We start from the raw sequence: 20,718 nt of genomic DNA, 5'->3' as shown, positions 1-20,718 counted from the left end.
TGAGCCCGTTGTTGGGTAGGGACCCTCTCTCTATGTTGCCAACTTGTACTTCCCAAGCGCTTAGTACTGCGCTCTGCACACGGTAAGCACTCAATAAATATGATCGAATGAACAGAACTGGTAGATGATCCCTGCCCACAAGGAGATCCCGGTTCAGAGGGGGAGATGGACGTTCATATAAATAAATAAATCACGGATATGTTCGTAAGTGCCGTACACTCACGGGAAGACACCCGAGTCGCTAAAAATGATGGGAAAGGGAGTCTCAAGGCCCGGGAAGGGGCAGGATGTTGCGCTGAGTATCCGAAAAGCCGGGTGAGGAAGGGGTGAGAGGGTGAGAGGGTCAAGGCTCAAAATGGGGACAAGGGATCGAGGAAGACGAAAATGCCGGCACCCCTCTCGGGCCTGCCGCGCCGACAAATACACACCGATAGACGCGACAAAATTCTCTTCCTTTAGGCTTCGGGTGTCCAGCTCCTTAGGCCCCTTTCCTGTTGCGCTTGGTGCTCGGGGTCCCAGCTGAGGAACCAGCAGCTGGGCCGTGGCCTTTGGATCCCCTCGCCCGCCCGGGCCCGGGTCCTTGCCCACCGGGGTGCTGACGCCGTCTGTGGGGCTTCTCTTCCTCTTGTCCGGCTCTGAGGAAGAGGACGAATACCAGAAGATGGCAAGGGGGCTGGGGGTGGGAAGGACGCAGAAGGGTCCGGACACCCCAGTGGGGAACAAGGAGGAGCGGAAAGAAGGGAGGCGAAGGGGAGGGCAGAGGAGTGGGGCAAGGAAGGAGACGAACAGGAGGGTGAGAAGAAAGTTCCCCAACAATAAAACAACATCCCCTGGCTGATCAGACCCAAGGACAACCAGGCGTGTCCAGGAATAAACACGTGGACTGCTGGGAATATCCGGTCTGGGGGTGATCAATCAATCAATCAATGGTATTTGTCGAGTTCTTACTGGAGCTGGATTGTGCACTCGGCAAGAGTCCATTATTACAACGGAGTTGGAAGATAGTCATTTTTTCAATCGTATTTATTGAGCGCTTACTGTGTGCAGAGCACTGTACTATAAGCGCTTAGCCCCCCCAGGGGCTTATGGTCTAGAGGAGGAGGAAAGACGGGAAGCCGGTTCTGCAACAAGAGCAACAGAGGAGAAGCAGCACGGCCCGGTGGAAAGCGCACGGGATTGGGAATCCGAAAGACCCGGGTACCCATCCCGGCTCCGCCACTTGTCTGCTGTGTGACCCTGGGCAAGTCACTTCGCTCTTCCTTGCCTCGGTTCCCTCATCTGTAAAATGGGGATTAAGCCCGGGAAGCCCCAGTGGGACGGGGACCGTGTTCAACCCGCCTGGTCTGTATCCGTGTACAGCGTCTGACACGCAAGGGCACGTAAGGACTTAACAGGTACCACATACTCGCACGCACACAGGCACTCAGACGCGCAAAACACCAAGAGACCAGAGCCCGTTGGGGGGTCCCGGCGCCCCGGGGATCCCGCCCTTACCTTTGCTGTAATAATGGGTCTGGGCTATCTCCAGCAGTCCGAAGACGCTGGCCATGCCCCCGAGGCCCGCATTGGCGTAGGACTGCTCCAGGCTCAGCACGGTGCATTTGAGCAAGTCCAGCATCCCCTTGTACACCTTGCGGCTGATCTCCTACGACAACCGGCCGGGGCCCGGGTTAGCCCCGCGGCCCTCACCGGAGCCGCCGGCCCCCTCCCGTCCCCCCCCCGCCGCCCGGCGCTCACCACGTCCGGGACGCCGTCCTGCCGGGCGTCCTCCTCCGACTGCACGGTGCGGTTCAGCTTGCTCAGGACGAAGACCCGCAGCTGCTCGCTCTCCAGCAGCCGCCGCACCTTCTTCATGTTCAGCCAGCCCACCCCCTGGCCGTCCAGTACGCTGTGCACCACCTCCTTCAGGAACTGCTGGTTCTCACTGTGGGGGGCCACACGCACCACCCCTCCCCATGGAGCCCGGTTCCTGGAGCGGAGCCTCCATCCCACCCCACCGCCGGGGCCGCTCTACGAGGCCCCCACCCTCTCGTGACCCCCTCTTCCCTAGAGGTAAACTGCCCTCAGTTAACAATAATAATAACGATGGTATTTGTTAGGCGCTTACTACGTGCCAAGCACTGTTCTAAGCGCTGGGGGGAAACAAGGTGATCAGGTTGTCCCACGTGGGGCTCACAGTTGCGGGCAACGAGCCACAACTGGCCACGGAGGTAAGTGGCTCTGCTCTCCCGGGAGAGTCAACCGGTCGTATTTACGGACTGCTCAATGTACGCGGAGCACTGTACTGAGGGAGTGGGAAAGTACAATATAATAATAATAATGATGATGGTATTTGTTAAGCGCTTACTATGTGCAAAGCACCGTCCTAAGCGCTGGGGAGGTTACAAGGTGATCGGGCTGTCCCACGGGGGGGGCTCACGGTTTTAATCCCCATTTTACAGAGGAGGGAACCGAGGCGTGGAGAAGTCACACAGCCGACAGTTGGCGGAGCCCGGATTTGAACCCATGACCTCTGACTCCAAAGCCCTGGCTCTTTCCACTGAGCCACGCTTCTTCTTCATGTTAACGGAGTCGGTGGACACGTTCCCTGCCCACAGTGAGCTTACAGTCGAGAGGACGTGGTTTGGGGTCTTTCTTCCTCTCCTGCCCAATCAATCAATCAACCGTATTTATTGAGCGCTTACTGTGTGCAGAGCACTGTACTAAGCGCTTGGGAAGTCCAAGTTGGCAACGTATAGAGACAGTCCCTACCCAACAGAGGGGTTACAGTCTAGAAGGGAATTCCAGCTCCCCATCAGGACGAGGGGGAGAAAGTCCTCGCTAGAGTGAATGCCCTCGTGGGCAGGGAACACGTGTCCTGCAAGGACACCAAGTGGGTGCTCAATAAATGCTACTCTTCCCCCTCCGTCCCCTTACCTGGAATTGCTGGCCCGGCCCTGCGGGGAGGGGGACTCTCTCTTCACCGTTGGGCTGTGCTTAATGACCGAAGACTTCTGATCCACCAGGGCCCGCCGGTTTCCTACAGCCGGGTGGGTAGGAGTGAGCCAAGTCGCCAGGCCGAGCGCCGGCTGCCCGGGAGGCGGGCGCACGGGTGGCAGTGGGGGGTGGCGAATGGGGAGGCGGGGGAAGACGGGGAAGGAGGCGCAGGCCGACCCCCATGCACTGACTGCCCCAGCGCCAGCGGCACGCCCCTGGGCCAAGCACGGAGGTAACCCCGGGCGGGGCAAGGCAGGTCGCTCACGTGATGCTCCTTGCCCCCGGGAGGAAGGTGGCCCCCGCCCAGGCCCGGGAGATGCCAGGAAGGGAAGGTCATGCAAGCTCGCGGGCGAGACCCACCTTCACCGCTCCCAGGGCCGGCTTCAGTAACAATCTCCATTAGAGTATTTAGCCCAAATACTGGGACACAAAATACACAATTAGTAGGTGCACCGCAACAGCCCACCCCGAGACACCCCGGTGACGCCGGAGCCGGAGACGGCTCCGAGCAGGCGGTCTGAATGGCGGCTCCCCCCCCCCCGCGACCCTTCACCGCACCCAACGGCCTCGCCTGCAGGGATCGAGGGCTGAGCAAGAGGTCATCTCTTCGCAACTCGGGGCCCCCCCGGAGCCAACAGCACGGCACAAGGGTCCGACGGCCTCAGTCACCCAACAGCCAGAAGCAGGCAAAAGGGGATCGCCCGCGGGGATGAGACACCCAGCACAGGGAGCCCTAAACGGGCACGGGCCGGGCGAGGTATTTCTTGGTCCTGCACGGCTGTCCCGACGGGTTGGGGAGGAGGATGGGGGTAAGGGGAGGGAATAAGCACAGCAGATGAGAGGCAAAGCGTCGGCATGCAGGGCGGGAGCCATCGGTCACTGTCGATCCATCCATCGACGACATCTATCGCGCGCTTACGGGGTGCGGAGCACTGTACGAAGCAATTCTACTACAGCGGACTTGGGAGAAATGCTCCCCCGCCCACGAGGAGCTTACAGAACAGGCGGGGAGACGGGCATTCAAATCAATTCCGGATACGGACGGAAGCGCTGCGGGGCTGAAGGGGGGGTGAATATCAAGTGCTTAAAAGGGACGGAGCCAAGACGGACGAGGGAAAGGAGGGCTTCGTCGGAAAAGGCCTCCTGGAGGAGATGGGCCCTTCGTAAGCTTTTGAAGGTGGGAAGAGCGGTGGTCTGACGAGGAGGGAGGAGTCCCAGGTCAGAGGGAGGACGTGGGCGAGGGGTCGGTGGCAAGATAAACGAGATTGAGGGTCGGCGTAAGAGGATTTGAAGCGACAGGGCAGGGTTGCAAGAGGAAATCAGCAAGGTAAGATATGAGGGGCAAGGTGATTGAGTGCTTTAAAGCCAAGGGTGAGGCGTTCTCTGTTTGACGTGGAGGTAGAGGCAACCGATGGAGGTTCTCGAGGAGTGGGGAAATGTGGACTGAACTTTTTTTTTTAGAAAAATGATCTGGGTAGCAAAGTGAAGGATGACCTGTGACTGTGAGCCCACTGCTTTAGACTGTGAGCCCACTGTTGGGTAGCGACTGTCTCTATATGTTGCCAATTTGTACTTCCCAAGCGCTCAGTACAGTGCTCTGCACATAGTAAGCGCTCAATAAATACGATTGATGATGATGATGGTGATGAACTGGAGTAGGGAGGGACTGGAGCCAGGAAGGTCAGCGAGGAAGCTAATAATAATAATAATAATCATAATAATGGCATCTATTAAGCGCATACTATGTGCAAACCACCGTTCTAAGCGCTGGGGAGTTACAAGGTGATCAGTTTGTCCCACGGGGGGCTCACAGTCTTAATCCCCATTTTACAGAAGAGGTAACTGAGGCACAGAGAAGTTAAGTGACTCGCCCAAAGTCACACAGCTCTCCGACGTCTGGCACCCGGAACCGCGTCCCCCTGACACCAAAAAAGGGGCTGACCTGCCCACCACCTGCCCCGGCAGGAGCGGCTTGCTCACGGAGGGATATGAAAAGTGCTTTGCACATAGTAAGCGCTTAACAAATGCCCTCAATAAAAAAAAAAAAGGGCTTGGATCAACGCAGTAGCAGTTTAGATGGAGTGGAAAGGGCAGATTTCAGCAATTTTGTGAAGGTAGACCTGACGGGATTGGGCGACGGATTGAAATGCGGGTTAAACTCGAGAGGCGAGTGGAGGATAAGACCAAGGTCACAGGCTTGTGAGAGGGACAGAATGGTGGTGATGTCTACGGTGATGGAAAAGTTGTGACAGGGAACAGGGTTTGGGTGGAAAGATGAGGAGTTCCATTTTGGATATCTTAAGTATAAGGTGTTGGTGGGACAACCAAGTAATAATAATAATAATAATGGCATTTATTAAGCGCTTACTACGTGCAAAGCACCGTTCTAAGCGCTGGGGATGTTACAAGGTGATCAGGCTGTCCCACTGGGGGCTCACAGTCTTAATCCCCATTTCACAGATGAGGTCACTGAGGCCCAGAGAAGTGAAGTGACTTGCCCAAAGCCACACAGCTCACAATTGGCGGAGCCGGGATTTGAACTCATGGCCTCTGGCTCCAAAGCCCGGGCTCTTTCCACTGAGCCACGCTGGGGGAAATACGAGACTTCAGAGAAGGAAAAAGGTCAAAGCCACAGAAGCAGCCTAACCGAGAGGGTGTGGGTCTGGGTTCAAGTACCGGCTCTACTAATTGTCTGCTGCGTGACCTTGGGCAAGTCGCTTCACTTCTCTGTGCCTTAATTACCTCTTCTGTAAAATGGGGATTATGACTATGAGCTCCACGTGGGACGTGGACTATGTCCATCCTGATTAACTTGCATCTATCTCAATGCTTAGTACAGTGCCTGGCACATAGTAAGCGCTTAACAAATACAAGCAGCGTGGCTCAGTGAAAAGAGCCCGGGCTTGGGAGTCAGAGGTCATGGGTTCTAATCCCGGCTCCACCACATCTCTGCTGTGTGACCTTGGGCAAGTCACTTAGCTTCTCTAAGCCTCAGTGACCTCATCTGTAAAATGGGGATTAAGACTGTGAGCCCCACGTGGGACAACCAGATCATCTCGTATCCCCCCCAGTGCTTAGAACAGTGCTTTATACATAGTAAGCGCTTAACAAATGCCATCATCATTATTATTACTATATATAAAAAGGTTGGAGATAAGGATTTGGGAACCATCTACATAGAAATGTGAGCCCCACGTGGGACAACCTGATCACCTTGTATCCTCCCCAGCGCTTAGAACAGGGCTTTGCACATAGTAAGTGCTTAATAAATGCCATTATTATTATTATTATTATTAAAGGGTAGTTGAAGTCATGGGAGAAAATTAGTTCTATGAAGGAGTGGATGTAGATGGAGAATAGTAGGGGACTCAGAATTGAGCCTGGAGGAGCACATGAAAGAGATGAATGGCCAGAGAGGTAGGAGAAGAACTAGGAGAGGACATTGTGAGTGAAGATGACGTCGGATAATGTTTCCAGGAGAAGGGATAGTTGACAGCGCTGAAGGCAGCGGAGAGGTCGAAGAGGATTAGGATGGAGCAGAGGCCGTTGGATTTGGCAAGGAGATCATCCGTGACCCTCACGAGGGCGGTTTCTGCGGAGTGAAGGGGACGGAAGCCAGATTGGAGGGGCTCAAGAAGAGAATTGGAGGAGAGGAAGCGGAAGCAGCGGGCGCACACAACTCGTTTGGGGAGTTTGCATAGGAAAGGTAGGAGGGAGATGGAGAGAGCTGTGGGACCAAGGGAGGGCGTGGGACAAGGGAAAATTAGCACGTCTGAAAGCAGGGGGGAAGAAGCCGTTGGGAGAATGTTGAAAATGGTGGTCATGGAGGGAAGAAGGGAGAAGACAAAGTGTTCTGATGAGGTGTGAAGGGATGGGGTTGGAGGCGCAGATGGAGGTCTTCTTCGCATGTCCGGAATGGAAGGTTAGCAACGTCAGCGGAAGGCTAGCAACGGTAGTCCCTCCCCAAAGTGCACCAGCCACTGCACTCACCATCCTCCCCACACCCACTGCCCCGCCCTGCCCCACCTGGGGCACCCCTGCAGATGCCTTCCCTAGTCAACCTGTGCTCTCTCTCTCTCTCTCTCTCTCTCTCTCTCTCACCCAGAAAGGAAAACAGAAGGACAATGTCTCGCCATTGTTGAAAGAAAGTGAAGTGACCTCACAAAAAATTCCTTTTTCCTATCCCTCCTCCCCCAGTTACAGGGCTGCAGCCCACTATCCGGAGAAAACAAAACCTGAATCCCGCAAAGCCCACCCCTCCAGGGGCCGAAAAAGTTAGGGAAGGGACAGCAGGGCCAATCGCCACGACGAAACCTGCCGAGGGGTTAACCTGCACAGTCCTCGAACTGGCAAAAAGCCGAAGCCTTGGGTCATCTGAGCAGACCCTATCCCTGGAAGCATCCCACAAATCCTTCCTTCCCCCGGGGGCAATGGCTTGTTTCTCCGACTTTTCCTCTTTTTCCAGCACCTCCAACTATAGCAGGGAACTCTCTATCTCCCTTCCGACCACACTACTTGCTGAAGGTCGAATCGGCTGCGACCTCTGGAAGGAGGCACGGTCGGTGGCTAGTGGGGACTTATGAGGATCTCCTCCAGGGATCCCAGCTTATCCCCCCACCAGAGAGCCCCTGACAGCCCGCCCGCGCCGTATGGTGAAAGGGACTGCTGAGCACTGAAGGGCAGGGAAACAGTAGCCCGAATGGCCGAACCTCCACCCGACAATGCCCAGACCGTTCAAGCGGTCCCCGGGATGGCCAACGCGGAGGCTGGAGTTACCTTTCAGGCTGGGGAAGGGAGTAGTCTTGTCTCTGGCAGCTTTGCTTGGCAGGGCCAGGTTGGAGAGGCTGAAACTGGTGCTGTGATTCCTATACAGGCTGCCTGCAATGGAGAGGAAAGAATCAATCAATCAATCAATCAATCGTATTTATTGAGCGCTTACCGTGTGCAGAGCACCGTCCTAAGCGCTTGGGAAGTACAAGGTGGCAACATATAGAGACAGTCCCTACCCAACAGTGGGCTCACAGTCTAGAAGGGGGAGACAGAGAACAAAACCAAACATGCTAACAAAATAAAATAAATAGAATAGATATGTACAAGTAAAATAAATAAATAAATAAATAGAGTAATAAATATGTAAAAACATATATACATATATACAGATGCTGTGGGGAAGGGAAGGAAGAAGAGCTGGGAGTCCGAGAATGGCCCTCTTGGGATTCAGAACAGGCATCCACCTCATCACGGTTGGCCTCTAGACTGTGAACATGTTGACATGAACATGTGAACATCAATAAATACGACTGCTTGATTGACTGATTGATTGTGGGCAGGGAATGCGTCTACCAACTCTGCTGTACTATACTCTCCCAAGTGCTTAGTACAATGCTCTGCACGCAGTAAGCGCTCGATAAATACCACTGACTGACTGACAGCTCTGCGACGCCTCAACCTTCTTCTTTGTTTCAGAGGCAAAGCTCTGCAAGCCCTGTTAAATTCTCCACTCATTCAATCATATTTATTGAGTGCTTACTGTGTGCGGAGCACTGTACTAAGCGCTTGGGAAGTACATGTTGGCAACATATACAGACGGTCCCTACCCAACAACGGGCTCACAGTCTAGAAGGGGGAGGCAGGTCATCCTTTTCATTCATTCATTCAATCGTATTTATTGAGCGCTTACTGTGTGCGGAGCACTGTACTAAGCGCTTGGGAAGTACATGTTGGCAACATATAGAGACGGCCCCTACCCAACAGTGGGCTCACAGTCTAGAAGGGGGAGACAGAGAACAAAACAAAATATATTAACAAAATAAAATCAATAGACTATCCCCTTTTCCACAAAAGAACAGGGTAGCAGTCTAAGATGCCAGCTTCAGAGATTCTGAAGCATCTGCGGTCCCGTTTCCCGGGAAAACCGGCTCCAGGGCCAGGGACTGTTCATTCATTCATTCAATCCTATTTATTGAGTGCTTACTGTGTGCAGGGCACTGTACTAAGCGCTTGGGAAGTACAAGTTGGCAACTGTTACTTCCGCTGGGGTACGCGGATCCCTCTCCCTGCTACAGCAGCTTAGAAACTGGTCTTTTCTGCTGTCTGGTGGCTTTCCGTTAAGGTGAGGGACGGGGAGGGGAAGAAGGGGGTAGGGGAAGCGGCCTGGGGAGGGAGGGGACGTTTGCGGTGGAGGACGCCACATACGCTCAATACTGGTCCCCGCTAAAGGCTGCTGCATTATGCTAACTACAAGCACGTCACCCTAATCAATCAATCAATCGATCTTATTTATTGAGCGCTTACTGTGTGCAGAGCACCGTACTAAGTGCTTGGGAAGTCCAAGTTTGGCAACATACAGAGACGGTCCCTACCCAACAGCGGGCTCACAGTCTAGAAGGGGGAGACAGAGAACAAAACAAAACACAGCAACGAAATAAAACAAATAGAATAGATGTGTACAAGTAAAATAAATAATAGGGTAATAAATACAAATTATTCATTTGCACCGTACTAAGAGCTGGGGTAGATATTCAGGTCAGACACAGTCCCTGTCCCACAATAGGGCTCACCGTCAAAGTTGGCAACATATAGAGACGGTCCCTACCCAACAGTGGGCTCACAGTCTAGAAGGGGGAGACAGAGAACAAAACAAAACACAGCAACGAAATAAAACAAATAGAATAGATATGTACAAGTTAAATAAATAAATAAATAGGGTAATAAATACAAATTATTTATTTGCACTGCACTAAGAGCTGGGGTAGATATTCAGGTCAGACACAGTCCCTGTCCCACAATAGGGCTCACCGTCAAAGTTGGCAACATACAGAGACGGTCCCTACCCAACAGTGGGCTCACAGTCTAGAAGGGGGAGACAGAGAACAAAACAAAACACGGCAACAAAATAAAACAAATAGAATAGATATGTACAAGCAAAATAAATAAATAAATAAATAGGGTAATAAATACAAATTATTCATTTGCACTGTACTAAGAGCTGGGGTAGATATTCAGGTCAGACGCAGTCCCCGTCCCACAATAGGGCTCACCGTCAAAGTGGGAGAAAGAATCCAGCTTGTACTTCCCAAGCGCTTAGCACAGTGCTCTGCACACAGCAAGCGCTCAATAAATACAACTGATTGATTGACTGAAACCCCATTTTACGCTTGAGGAAAGTGACTTGCCCGGCGTCTCACAGCGGACAAGTGGCCCAGCCCAAATTAGAACTCAAGGCCCCCGCTCTTTCCACTGAGGCAAGCTGTTTCACACCATTATAAGTGCTGCTGATACTTTAATGGGTGAGACGGATATAAAGATATTTGCAAGCAGAATAATCAACCCTAAGTCAGGACAAGTGACCCAGTTACTCTAGGCTCTCTGCGGCGCTATCAATCAACCAATCAATCGTATTTACGGGGCGCTTACTGTGTGCGGAGCACTGTACTGAGCGCTTGGGAAGTCCAAGTTGGCAACATATAGAACCCAACAGTGGGCTCACAGTCTAAAAGACAGAGGGATACACGTCCTGCGGGAGGGAGCTCCCAGCGGAGCAAGCGTTGGTGTAAATCCCAGTTGCCTTCCTTTTCCCGGAGGATGCTGCCGCCGGGCGGTGCCGTTAGAAATCAGTCGGTGGTATTTATTCAGCACTTACCGAGCGCCGAGCACTGTACTAAGCACTTGGGAGAGTACGATGTAACAGCTGGTAGACACGGCCGGGATCGGAGGGGGATTCCCTTGAAGATCGACCCCGCTCCGGGTCTCCCAGGGGAGACCAGGGTAGCGGGGACAAGCCCAATGACGGCATTTGTTAAGCGCTTACTAGGTGCAAAGCACTGTTCTAAGCGCTGGGGAGGATCCGAGGTGGTCCCACGTGGGGCTCACAGTCAATCCCCATTTTCCAAATGAGGTCACTGAGGCTCAGAGAAGTGAAGTGACTTGCCCACGGTCACACGGCAGACACGTGGCGGAGCCGGAATTCGAACCCATGACCTCTGACTCCAAAGCCCGGGCTCTTTCCACTGAGCCACGCCATCAACTCCCCGGTGCAGCTCTCCCTCCATACAGCCGGCCGGATCGCTTCCGGATCATTTTCTGCAAGGACTGGTCCTAACTCAGCAGGTGTCAGCCCACAAGGCCCCAGAGCATCTCTGCGGGGCCCCAGAGGATGTTTGTATATATGTATAGATGTTTGTACATATTTATTATTCTATTTATTTTACTTGTACATATCTATTCTATTCATTTTATTTTGTTAATATGTTTGGTTTTGTTCTCTGTCTCCCCCTTCTAGACTGTGAGCCCGCTGTTGGGTAGGGACTGTCTCTATACGTTGCCAACTTGCACTTCCCAAGCGCTTAGTCCAGTGCTCTGCACACAGTAAGCGCTCAATAAATACGATTGATTGGTGTTTGGACGCCCCGATCCTAGCCCCTGGCGAAATTCAGAACAGGAGGCATCTTTCGTAGCGGCGTCTCCGGCAGTCTCCAAGAATTAACCCACTCTACCCGCCGCCTCCGGCCCCAACTGAAATTCTCTTGCCTCCAAACTATGTTCCTCCTCCTTGTCCAAGCGTGATTCAAAGTCCATAAATATAGCCCTCAGAGCAAAAGCTTCCTGTTGGAAAGAGACGAGGAAGCGGAGAGAAAACAGCACCAGGTGCTACAAACGTTAAGTACAATATGATTAAGCGCTTAGTACAGTGCTCTGCACACAGTAAGCGCTCAATAAATACGATTGATTGATTACAAGGGACAACGTACTGTGTACCCAGTGTAGCCAGAGGCCTTTTCTGTCACATAAGACCTCAGGTGAACGTAGAGAAACGGTGTGGTCCAATGGATAGCGCGCAGGCCTGAAAGTCGGAAGGGCCTGGGTTCTTATCCCAGCTCCGCCACTTTTCTGCTGTGTGACCTTGGACAGATCATTTCCCTTTTCTGTCCCTTCAGTTACTTCATCTGGAAAACGGGGATTAAGACCGTGAGCCCCACGTGGGTCACGGACCGTGTTCAATCTGACTGGCTTGCGTTTCCCCAACGCTCAGTACAGTGTCTGACAGTTATCGCTTAACAAATGCCAGTTAAAAATAAACAACCTCACTGTCAGTCATTTCTTCTTTAATGACAAAGAACTGTATAAATCCACCTGACAGTTATCGCTTAACAAATGCCAGTTAAATATAAACCACCTCACTGTCAGTCATTTCTTCTTTAATGACAAAGAACTGTATAAATCCACCTGACAGTTATCGCTTAACAAATGCCAGTTAAAAATAAACCACCTCACTGTCGGTCATTTCTTCTTTAATGACAAAGAACTGTATAAATCCATCTGACAGTTATCACTTAACAAATGCCAGTTAAAAATAAACCACCTCACTGTCAGTCATTTCTTCTTTAATGACAAAGAACTGTATAAATCCACCTGACAGTTATCGCTTAACAAATGCCAGTTAAATATAAACCACCTCACTGTCAGTCATTTCTTCTTTAATGACAAAGAACTGTATAAATCCACCTGACAGTTATCGCTTAACAAATGCCAGTTAAAAATAAACCACCTCACTGTCAGTCATTTCTTCTTTAATGACAAAGAACTGTATAAATCCATCTGACAGTTATCGCTTAACAAATGCCAGTTAAAAATAAACAACCTCACCGTCAGTCATTTCTTCTTTAATGACAAAGAACTGTATAAATCCATCTGACAGTTATCGCTTAACAAATGCCAGTTAAAAATAAACAACCTCACTGTCAGTCATTTCTTCTTTAATTACAAAGAACTGTATAAATCCATGTCGACCACCGTTGCCTTCCTCCCCACAAATCACAGACCATACACAGGTGGTTATATTTTGTATGCAACCTTTTGTATATTTACGGTCTTGGATGTAGGGTGGGCCTGTACTAACTAAATAACAAATACCATGGCTTTGGAGTCAGAGGTCATAGGTTCGAATCCCGGATCTGCCCCGTAGGCCGTGTGACCTTGGGCAAGTCACTTAACTTCTCTGAGCCTCAGTTACCTCATCTGTAAAATGGGGATTGATGTGAGCCCCATGTGGGACAACCTGATCACCCAGTGCTTAGAACAGTGCTTTGCATCATCATCATCATCATCATCAATCGTATTTATTGAGCGCTTACTAGGTGCAGAGCACTGTACTAAGCGCTTGGGAAGTACAAATTGGCAACATATAGAGACAGTCCCTACCCAACAGTGGGCTCACAGTCTAAAAGGGGGAGACAGAGAGCAAAACCAAACATACTAACAGAATCAAATAAATAAAATAAAATAAATAGAATAAATTAAATTAATAGATAAATAGAATAAATAAATAGAATAGATATGCACATAGTAAGTGCTTAAATGCCATCATCATTATTATTATTTGATTTTTTTTTTTAATAAAAAGCATGCTCAGAGGTCATGGATCATGTCCACTTCGTTCTCTACCTCCTACCTTCTCCTCTCCCCCTCGTCTCCCTCTCCATCCCCCCCATCTTACCTTCTTCCCTTCCCCACAGCGCCTGTATATATGTATATATGTTTGTACACATTTATTACTCTATTTATTTATTTATTTTACTTGTACCTATCTATTCTATTTATTTTATTTTGTTAGCATGTCTGGTTTTGTTCTCTGTCTCCCCCTTCTAGACTATGAGCCCACTGTTGGGTAGGGACTGTCTCTGTATGTTGCCAGCTTGTACTTCCCAAGCGCTTAGTCCAGTGCTCTGCACACAGTAAGCGCTCAATAAATGCGATTGATTGATTGATTCTCCAGCACACAGGCAATATATGAAATGCCATTATTGGCCAGTGGCGATGTCCCTCCCTGTATCCTGCCTCTGGTGGAATAATAATAATAATAATAATAATAATAATAATAATAATAATAATACTGGCATTTATTAAGCACTTACTATGTACACATAATAATAATAAAACTGGCATTTATTAAGCGCTTACTATGTACAAGCAATAATAATAATGATGGCATTTATTAAGCGCTTACTATGTACAAAGCACCGTTCTAAGCACTGGGGAGTTACAAGGTGATCAGGTTGTCCCACGGGGGGCTCCCGGTCTTAATCCCCATTTTACAGATGAGGTAACTGAGGCACAGAGAAGTGACTTGCCCAAAGTCACCCAGCTCTCCTACGCCTGGCAGCCGGAACCGCGTCCCCCGGACACCAAAAAAGGGTCCGACCTTCCCACTGCCCGTCCCCGCGGGAGCGGCTTGCTCAGTCAGGTTCCGGCCCTAGTCCCGGCGTAGGGGAGAGGCTGAGGGCCCCCGGGGGCCCGCGGAGCCCCCAGGCACTTACTGGCAAAGGACATGATGCCCCCGAAGCCCTCCGTGCTGTTGTTCGAGACGGTGGAGTTGGGAGAGCTGGCCCGGGAATCCGAGTCGGCATCCGAATCGCTGGCCAGCTTCAGGCTGTTGGGTCGCGGGAGCTTCTGGGCCCTGGAAGTTGACACGGGGCCGGGTGTCGACTTGGAGAGGGTTGCCTCCAGGCTCTCTCCCCGCGACCCCCCTTTCCCTCGCAGACCCCACAGCCCTGGGCCCGACAGCCCCGTGAGGCCCGTATTCCGATTTCTCATCCCCTCCGTTCAACCCCGTCCCCCTTGCGTGCTTTCACGAGGCGCCCGGCCCCGGGACGGGCCCCGGGCCCGGGTTCCCACCTGGCGCTGCTGAGGTTCTGGTTGAATCGGGGGGTGTAGCTCTCCTCCTGCTCGTCTTCCTCTTCCTCGGTGGGGAAGCCGTACTGAGGCTCGAAGTAGGGGTTGTCGTAGTCGCGCCGGCGCCCCAGCCCTTCTGGGGCCCCGCTCTCTCCCTCGCGCTTCTCCAGGCTCAACTTGCCAAAGCCGGGGGGCAGGGGGGGAAGGGGGTTGGGGAAGCCAGCCATTGTCTTCTCATCCATCTCCGTTGAATCAGCGGGCTCCTGAGGGCCACATCGCATAACAAGCCGTCATCATCATCATCAGCAATCGCATTTATTGAGCGCTCACTATGTGCAGAGCACTGTACTAAGCGCTTGGGAAGTACAAATTGGCAACATAGAGAGACAGTCCCCTACCCAACAGTGGGCTCACAGTCTAAAAGGGGGAGACGGAGAACAAAACCAAACATACTAACAAAATAAAATCAATAGAATAGCTATGTACAAGTAAAATAAATAAATAAATAGAGTAATAAATACGTACAAACATATATACAGGTGCTGTGGGGAAGGGAAGGAGGTAAGATGAGGGGGAGTAAAACAAATAGAGTAATAAATATGTACAAACATGTATACATATATACAGGTGCTGTGGGGAAGGGAAGGAGGTAAGATGGGGGGATGGAGAGGGGGACGAGGGGGAGAGGAAGGAAGGGGCTCAGTCTGGGAAGGCCTCCTGGAGGAGGTGAGCTCTCAGCAGGGCCTTGAAGGGAGAAGAGAGCTAGCTTGGCGGATGGGCGGAGGGAGGGCATTCCAGGCCCCAGGGGAGGACGTGGGCCGGGGGTCAATGGCGGGACGGGCGAGAACGTACAGTCAGTACGGTGCTCGATAAATACGACCAAATAATAATAATAATAATGGCATTTATTAAGCGCTTACTATGTGCAAAGCACTGTTCTAAGCGCTGGGGAGGTTACAAGGTGGTCAGGTTGTCCCACGTGGGGCTCACAGTCTTAATCCCCACTTTACACATGAGGTCACTGAGGCCCAGAAAAGTTACGTGACTTGCCCAAAGTCACACAGCTGACAAGGGGCGGAGCCGGGATTTGAACCCACGACTTCCGACTCCAAAGCCTGGGCTCTTTCCACCGCGCCGCGCTGCTTCTGGAAAACCGCCGGTCACCGGTGACGTTCCTTCGTCCCCCACTCTGCCTGGATGCCCAAAACATCCCTTCAGAAGCAGCGTGGCTCAATGGAAAGAGCCCGGGCTTGGGAGTCAGAGGTCATGGGTTCAAATCCCGGCTCCGCCAACTGTCAGCTGTGTGACTTTGGGCAAGTCACGTCACTTCTCTGGGCCTCAGTAACCTCATCTGTAAAATGGTGGTGAAGACCGTGAGCCCCACGTGGGACAATTTGATCACCTTGTATCTTTCCCAGCGCCTTGCACATAGTAAGCGCTTAACAAATGCCATCATTGTTATTATTATTATTATTATTATTATTATCCCTTAGAACAGTGCTTTGCACATAGTAAGTACTTAACAAATGCCATTATTATTATTATTATTATTAAAACAGGCCACACCAGGCTCCCTTCCCCAGAGGCTGAGCCGAGGACACCGCAGAGGAAGAAGAGCCGTAACACCCCTTCAAGGCCCTACTGAGAGCTCACCTCCTCCAGGAGGCCTTCCCAGACTGAGCCCCCTCCTTCCTCTCCCCCTCATCCCCCTCTCCATGCCCCCCATCTTACCTCCTTCCCTTCCCCACAGCACCTGTATATATGCATATATGTTTGTACATATTTATTCCTCTATTTATTTATTTATTTTACTTGTACATATCTATTCTATTTATTTTATTTTGCTAGTATGTTTGGTTTTGTCTCCCCCTTTTAGACTGTGAGCCCACTGCTGGGTAGGGACTGTCTCTATATGCTGCCAATTTGTACTTCCCAAGCGCTTAGCACGGTGCTCTGCATCATCATCATCATCATCAATCGTATTTATTGAGCGCTTACTATGTGCAGAGCACCATACTAAGAGCTTGGGAAGTACAAACTGGCAACATATAGAGACAGTCCCTACCCAACAGTGGGCTCACAGTCTGAACTGTGCTTACTGCACACAGTAAGCGCTCAATAAATACGACTGATGATGATGAATTAGTTCCCCAAGTCTCGAACTGGAACCTCCATCCCGACCTGAATCACAATCCCGGGATTGACCCGGTAAGGGTGATTTCAGGCACTACACCCCTCGCGGGTTGGCTCGTACGGTGAGACAGCGAGAGGAGGGAAAGGAAGGAGTCTTTCGTGCCAAGCTTTGAGGGATAAGACGGCGCACCTTCCCTAAAGAAGAGGCCCAGATGCTGATCTTTCGCTGCCAATTCTCCCCGCGTCCGCCCCTCCATCTCCCCTCGCGCCTTTCAGAGCCCAATCCCCCCACCCGCCCCCCGGCACACCGTGCGAGCCCAACTCCCTAGACTTACAGGGTTGGCTCCGTGGACGATGGTGCTGGGGCTACTGCTGGCTGTGGTGCTGGAACTGGAGCGAGGCTGCACGTTATCCTGGGAATTCTCGCTCTCTGGGCCGGGCTCGTCCAGCTCCCCGCGGCTCTCCTGCAGCTCACCGAACTCCACCTCGCTAGCATCCCCCAGAGCGGCGTGCGTCAAGGGGTCCACATCTACGGGTTTCCCAGGGGTTTGGGTATCAGAGCCGAGATCCCTGTCGGAGCCCCCCCAAACAGATCCTGCCCAGGGTCCCTGACCCAACCCAACCCCCCGTTTATTAGTATTTCTGACCAGAGGTCACTCCCGCGATGGTCCTTCTCCCCTTCCCACGGCGGACTCATTCCCACCCCCCGGGGCGCTTACTGGGGGTATCGCCGTTGATGTCGCATTTCATCATCTCGCTGACAAAGTCCCCGAGGGAGGAGTAAGAAGAGCTCGAGTCGTCGTACTCCACGCTGTCGCTGCCACTGCCAAGGAGAGGGAGGAGTGAACCAGGGAGAAGTGGGGGGGCAGAAAAGAGAGGAAAGCGCTTAGTACAGTGCTCGGCACACAGTAAACGCTCAATAAATCATCATCATCAATCGTATTTATTGAGCGCTTACTATATGCAGAGCACTGTACTAAGCGCTTGGGAAGTACAAATTGGCAACATATAGAGACAGTCCCTACCCAACAGTGGGCTCACAGTCTAAAAGGGGGAGACAGAGAACAAAACCAAACATACTAACAAAATAAAATAAATAGAATAGATATGTACAAGTAAAATAAATAAATAGAGTAATAAATATGTACAAACATATATACATGTATACAGGTGCTGTGGGGAAGGGAAGGAGGTAAGATGGGGGGGATGGAGAGGGGGACGAGGGGGAGAGGAAGGAAGGGGCTCAGTGTGGGAAGGCCTCCTGGAGGAGGTGAGCTCTCAGCAGGGCCTTGAAGGGAGGAAGAGAGCTGGCTTGGCGGATGGGCAGAGGGAGGGCGTTCCAGGCCCGGGGGATGACGTGGGCCGGGGGTCGATGGCGGGACGGGCGAGAACGAGGTACGGTGAGGAGATTAGAGGCGGAGGAGCGGAGGGTGCGGGCTGGGCTGCAGAAGGACAGAAGGGAGGGGAGGTAGGAGGGGGCCAGGGGATGGACAGCCTGGAAGCCCAGGGTGAGGAGTTTCTGTCTGATGCACAGATTGATTGGTAGCCACTGGAGATTTTTGAGGAGGGGAGTAATATGCCCAGAGCGTTTCTGGACAAAGATAATCCGGGCAGCAGCATGAAGTATGGATTGAAGTGGAGAGAGACACGAGGATGGGAGATCAGAGAGAATAAATACGATTGAATGAATGAAAGGAAAGAAAGAGAGAGATAAAGGAACCTTTTGTTAGCGGTCAGGCCACCAGCAAGCGGAGGGAAGCTCATGAAAAACCACCGTGGGGCCCCCACCCCTGCCCGGGCTCCCCGCTTCCTCCCAGAGGCTGCCCACCTGTCATCAGTGGGGTCGGAATCCGTGTCCCTCTCGGGAGGGACGCCCAGCGCCTCGGCCAGCTGGGAGTTGCCGTCGTAGACTCGGTAGTAGATGGGCTGCAGCTGGTGTGCGTACCACTTGGGCTTGTCCCCAATCAGGGCCGGGTCGAACGTGTCTGCCCGAGGGAAACCAGAACCGTTATCAGGCACAGGGCAGGCCGTGGTTGGGGAAGAGCAACTCAAGGCAGGATGGATGTGTGACTCACTTAACTTCTCTGTGCCTCGGTTACCTCATCTGTAAAGTGGGGATTAAGACTGTGAGCCCCCCGTGGGGAAACCTGATCACCTTGTAACCTCTCCAGCGCTTAGAACAGTGATTTGCGCATAGTAAGCGCTTAATGAATGCTATCATTATTATTATATCATTATTATATATTATATATATATATTATATATATTATATATATTATTATTATTAAGATATTTTAGACTATATTATATATATTATATTATATATATAATATATATATTATTATTATTAAGATATTTTAGACTGTGAGCCCACTGTTGGGTGGGGACTATATGTCTCTATATGTTGCCAATTTGTACTTCCCAAGCGCTTAGTACAGTGCTCTGCACATAGTAAGTGCTCAATAAATACGATCGATTGATTGATTGATTAATAAATGCCATTATTATTATTATTATGTGTTGGGCAGGCAGGGTGGAAACAGAGGCAGGGGGAGAAAAAAGAATGGTGGAAAAGGAAGACTGGGCTATTTGTTAAGCGTTTACTACGTGCCCAGCACTTTACTAGGCACTGGGGTAGATCGGGTTGGAGCAGATGGGGTGAGAGTCCCACACGGGGCTCTCAGTTTGACTGGGGAGGAGGTACTGAAGGGAGAGCGACGCAGAGGCAGGTGCCACAGGACGGGGGGTTGCTGAAACTCACTATTGTGGATCCTCTGGAAAGCATAGTTGGTGGGATTGAGGGCCCACTCTCCAAAGTACTCCACCGCCTGGGTCCGGGACAGCTTCTCGGCAAAAGCGGTCTGCCGGGGCCGCGAGGCTAGGAAGGAGCCGGCCTGAAAGGCCACCACGGGCCGCGGAAAGAGGCGCAGGGTGCGCGTGTGCATTTGGAAGCCCTGCAGGACGTTCGGGGAGTTGAAGAAGCGCACCATGGCCACCCTGGGGAGGAAAGCCACACGGAGCTGGTCGGGGACCCCCACACGGCCCCTCCAGAAAAGCCCCCTTGATGGGGACACAAACGCCTGCATGCACGCACGCGCAAGGGGACAATCCCAGACAGGGCCCCCAGGAAAAAGGCCGGTTAATGGAGCACAACTGACTGAAGACGCCATCGTTCTCGCTCCTCTTCCCAAAAGAGGGGACAAGCTACCTTCCATGTTATATTCCAACCCCTCCTCTTCGCCTCGACTTTCCGGCCCCAGGCTTAAAACAGCCCCGGGAAGAGATCGAGCCAAGGAAGATAATCTCATCTTGCAGACGGACAAATAGAACGAAAAGGCAAGGGAAGTGTCTTTCTGACCAAGACGGTAGAGAAAGCAGAAAGCAACCGAGAGGCCGGAGCCCAGACACACTCTGCCTCACCTAGTAGCCACGTCCACCGAGTCCACGTCGTTGCCGTAGATGAGGGGGTTGAACTCGGTAGACGGGGTGGATTGCAGGTCGTGGGATGGCCTTCCCAAAAGGAGTGGGATCTCCTGGCCGTCGTGGAACTTCTCCAGGTTGAGGATGGGTTGGGTATTCAGGCTCATGCTGGCCAAGGCCTGCGGAGGATCAGGCATTTGGTCAGGCAAGCAAAAGGCATGACTGCTGAGTGGCCCTGACTCTATTTACCCCTTCTCTAACCTACTAACAAATGCCATCTCCTCCACTGCTCACAGCCCACATCTTCCACGGTCCATCCCAATCCTTTGGTTTCTGGAGGGAAAGGTAGGGACGCGGAACTGAAGATTTGAGGTCGCTCGTTGTATCCCAATTAGACTACTTTATCCCTGATATCCCTGCCTCCAGCTTCTTCCCTCTCCAGTCCATGTTTCATCCTGCTGCCTGGATTGTTTTTCTAAGCCATCATTCTGCACCCATCTCTCCATTTCTCAAAAGCCT

At 51.7% G+C, this 20,718-nt stretch overlaps 1 protein-coding gene across 39 annotated transcripts in view; it reads right to left on the bottom strand.

Moving 5' to 3' along the window:
* Positions 1-20,718, bottom strand: part of MADD (MAP kinase activating death domain) — a 66,923-nt gene that overhangs the window by 27,483 nt on the left and 18,722 nt on the right. For 22 of the 39 annotated variants that reach the window (XM_038764164.1, XM_038764165.1, XM_038764169.1 and 19 more), the window contains exons 7-19: positions 20,200-20,378; positions 19,541-19,776; positions 18,608-18,764; positions 17,499-17,602; positions 17,115-17,308; positions 14,650-14,909; positions 14,292-14,431; positions 7,753-7,854; positions 3,337-3,396; positions 2,917-3,019; positions 1,738-1,924; positions 1,495-1,645; positions 429-635 (exon numbers count right to left, since the gene is read on the bottom strand). In XM_038764164.1, coding sequence (XP_038620092.1) covers positions 429-635; positions 1,495-1,645; positions 1,738-1,924; positions 2,917-3,019; positions 3,337-3,396; positions 7,753-7,854; positions 14,292-14,431; positions 14,650-14,909; positions 17,115-17,308; positions 17,499-17,602; positions 18,608-18,764; positions 19,541-19,776; positions 20,200-20,378 — 2,080 coding nt within the window. The remainder of the gene's footprint in view (positions 1-428; positions 636-1,494; positions 1,646-1,737; positions 1,925-2,916; positions 3,020-3,336; positions 3,397-7,752; positions 7,855-14,291; positions 14,432-14,649; positions 14,910-17,114; positions 17,309-17,498; positions 17,603-18,607; positions 18,765-19,540; positions 19,777-20,199; positions 20,379-20,718) is intronic. The other 17 variants (XM_038764168.1, XM_038764176.1, XM_038764185.1 and 14 more) reach the window with 1 other exon arrangement.

The sequence above is a fragment of the Tachyglossus aculeatus genome, chromosome 22 (genome assembly GCF_015852505.1).
Source record: "Tachyglossus aculeatus isolate mTacAcu1 chromosome 22, mTacAcu1.pri, whole genome shotgun sequence".
NCBI lineage: Eukaryota > Metazoa > Chordata > Mammalia > Monotremata > Tachyglossidae > Tachyglossus > Tachyglossus aculeatus.
This window is presented reverse-complemented; position numbering and strand designations above follow the sequence as displayed.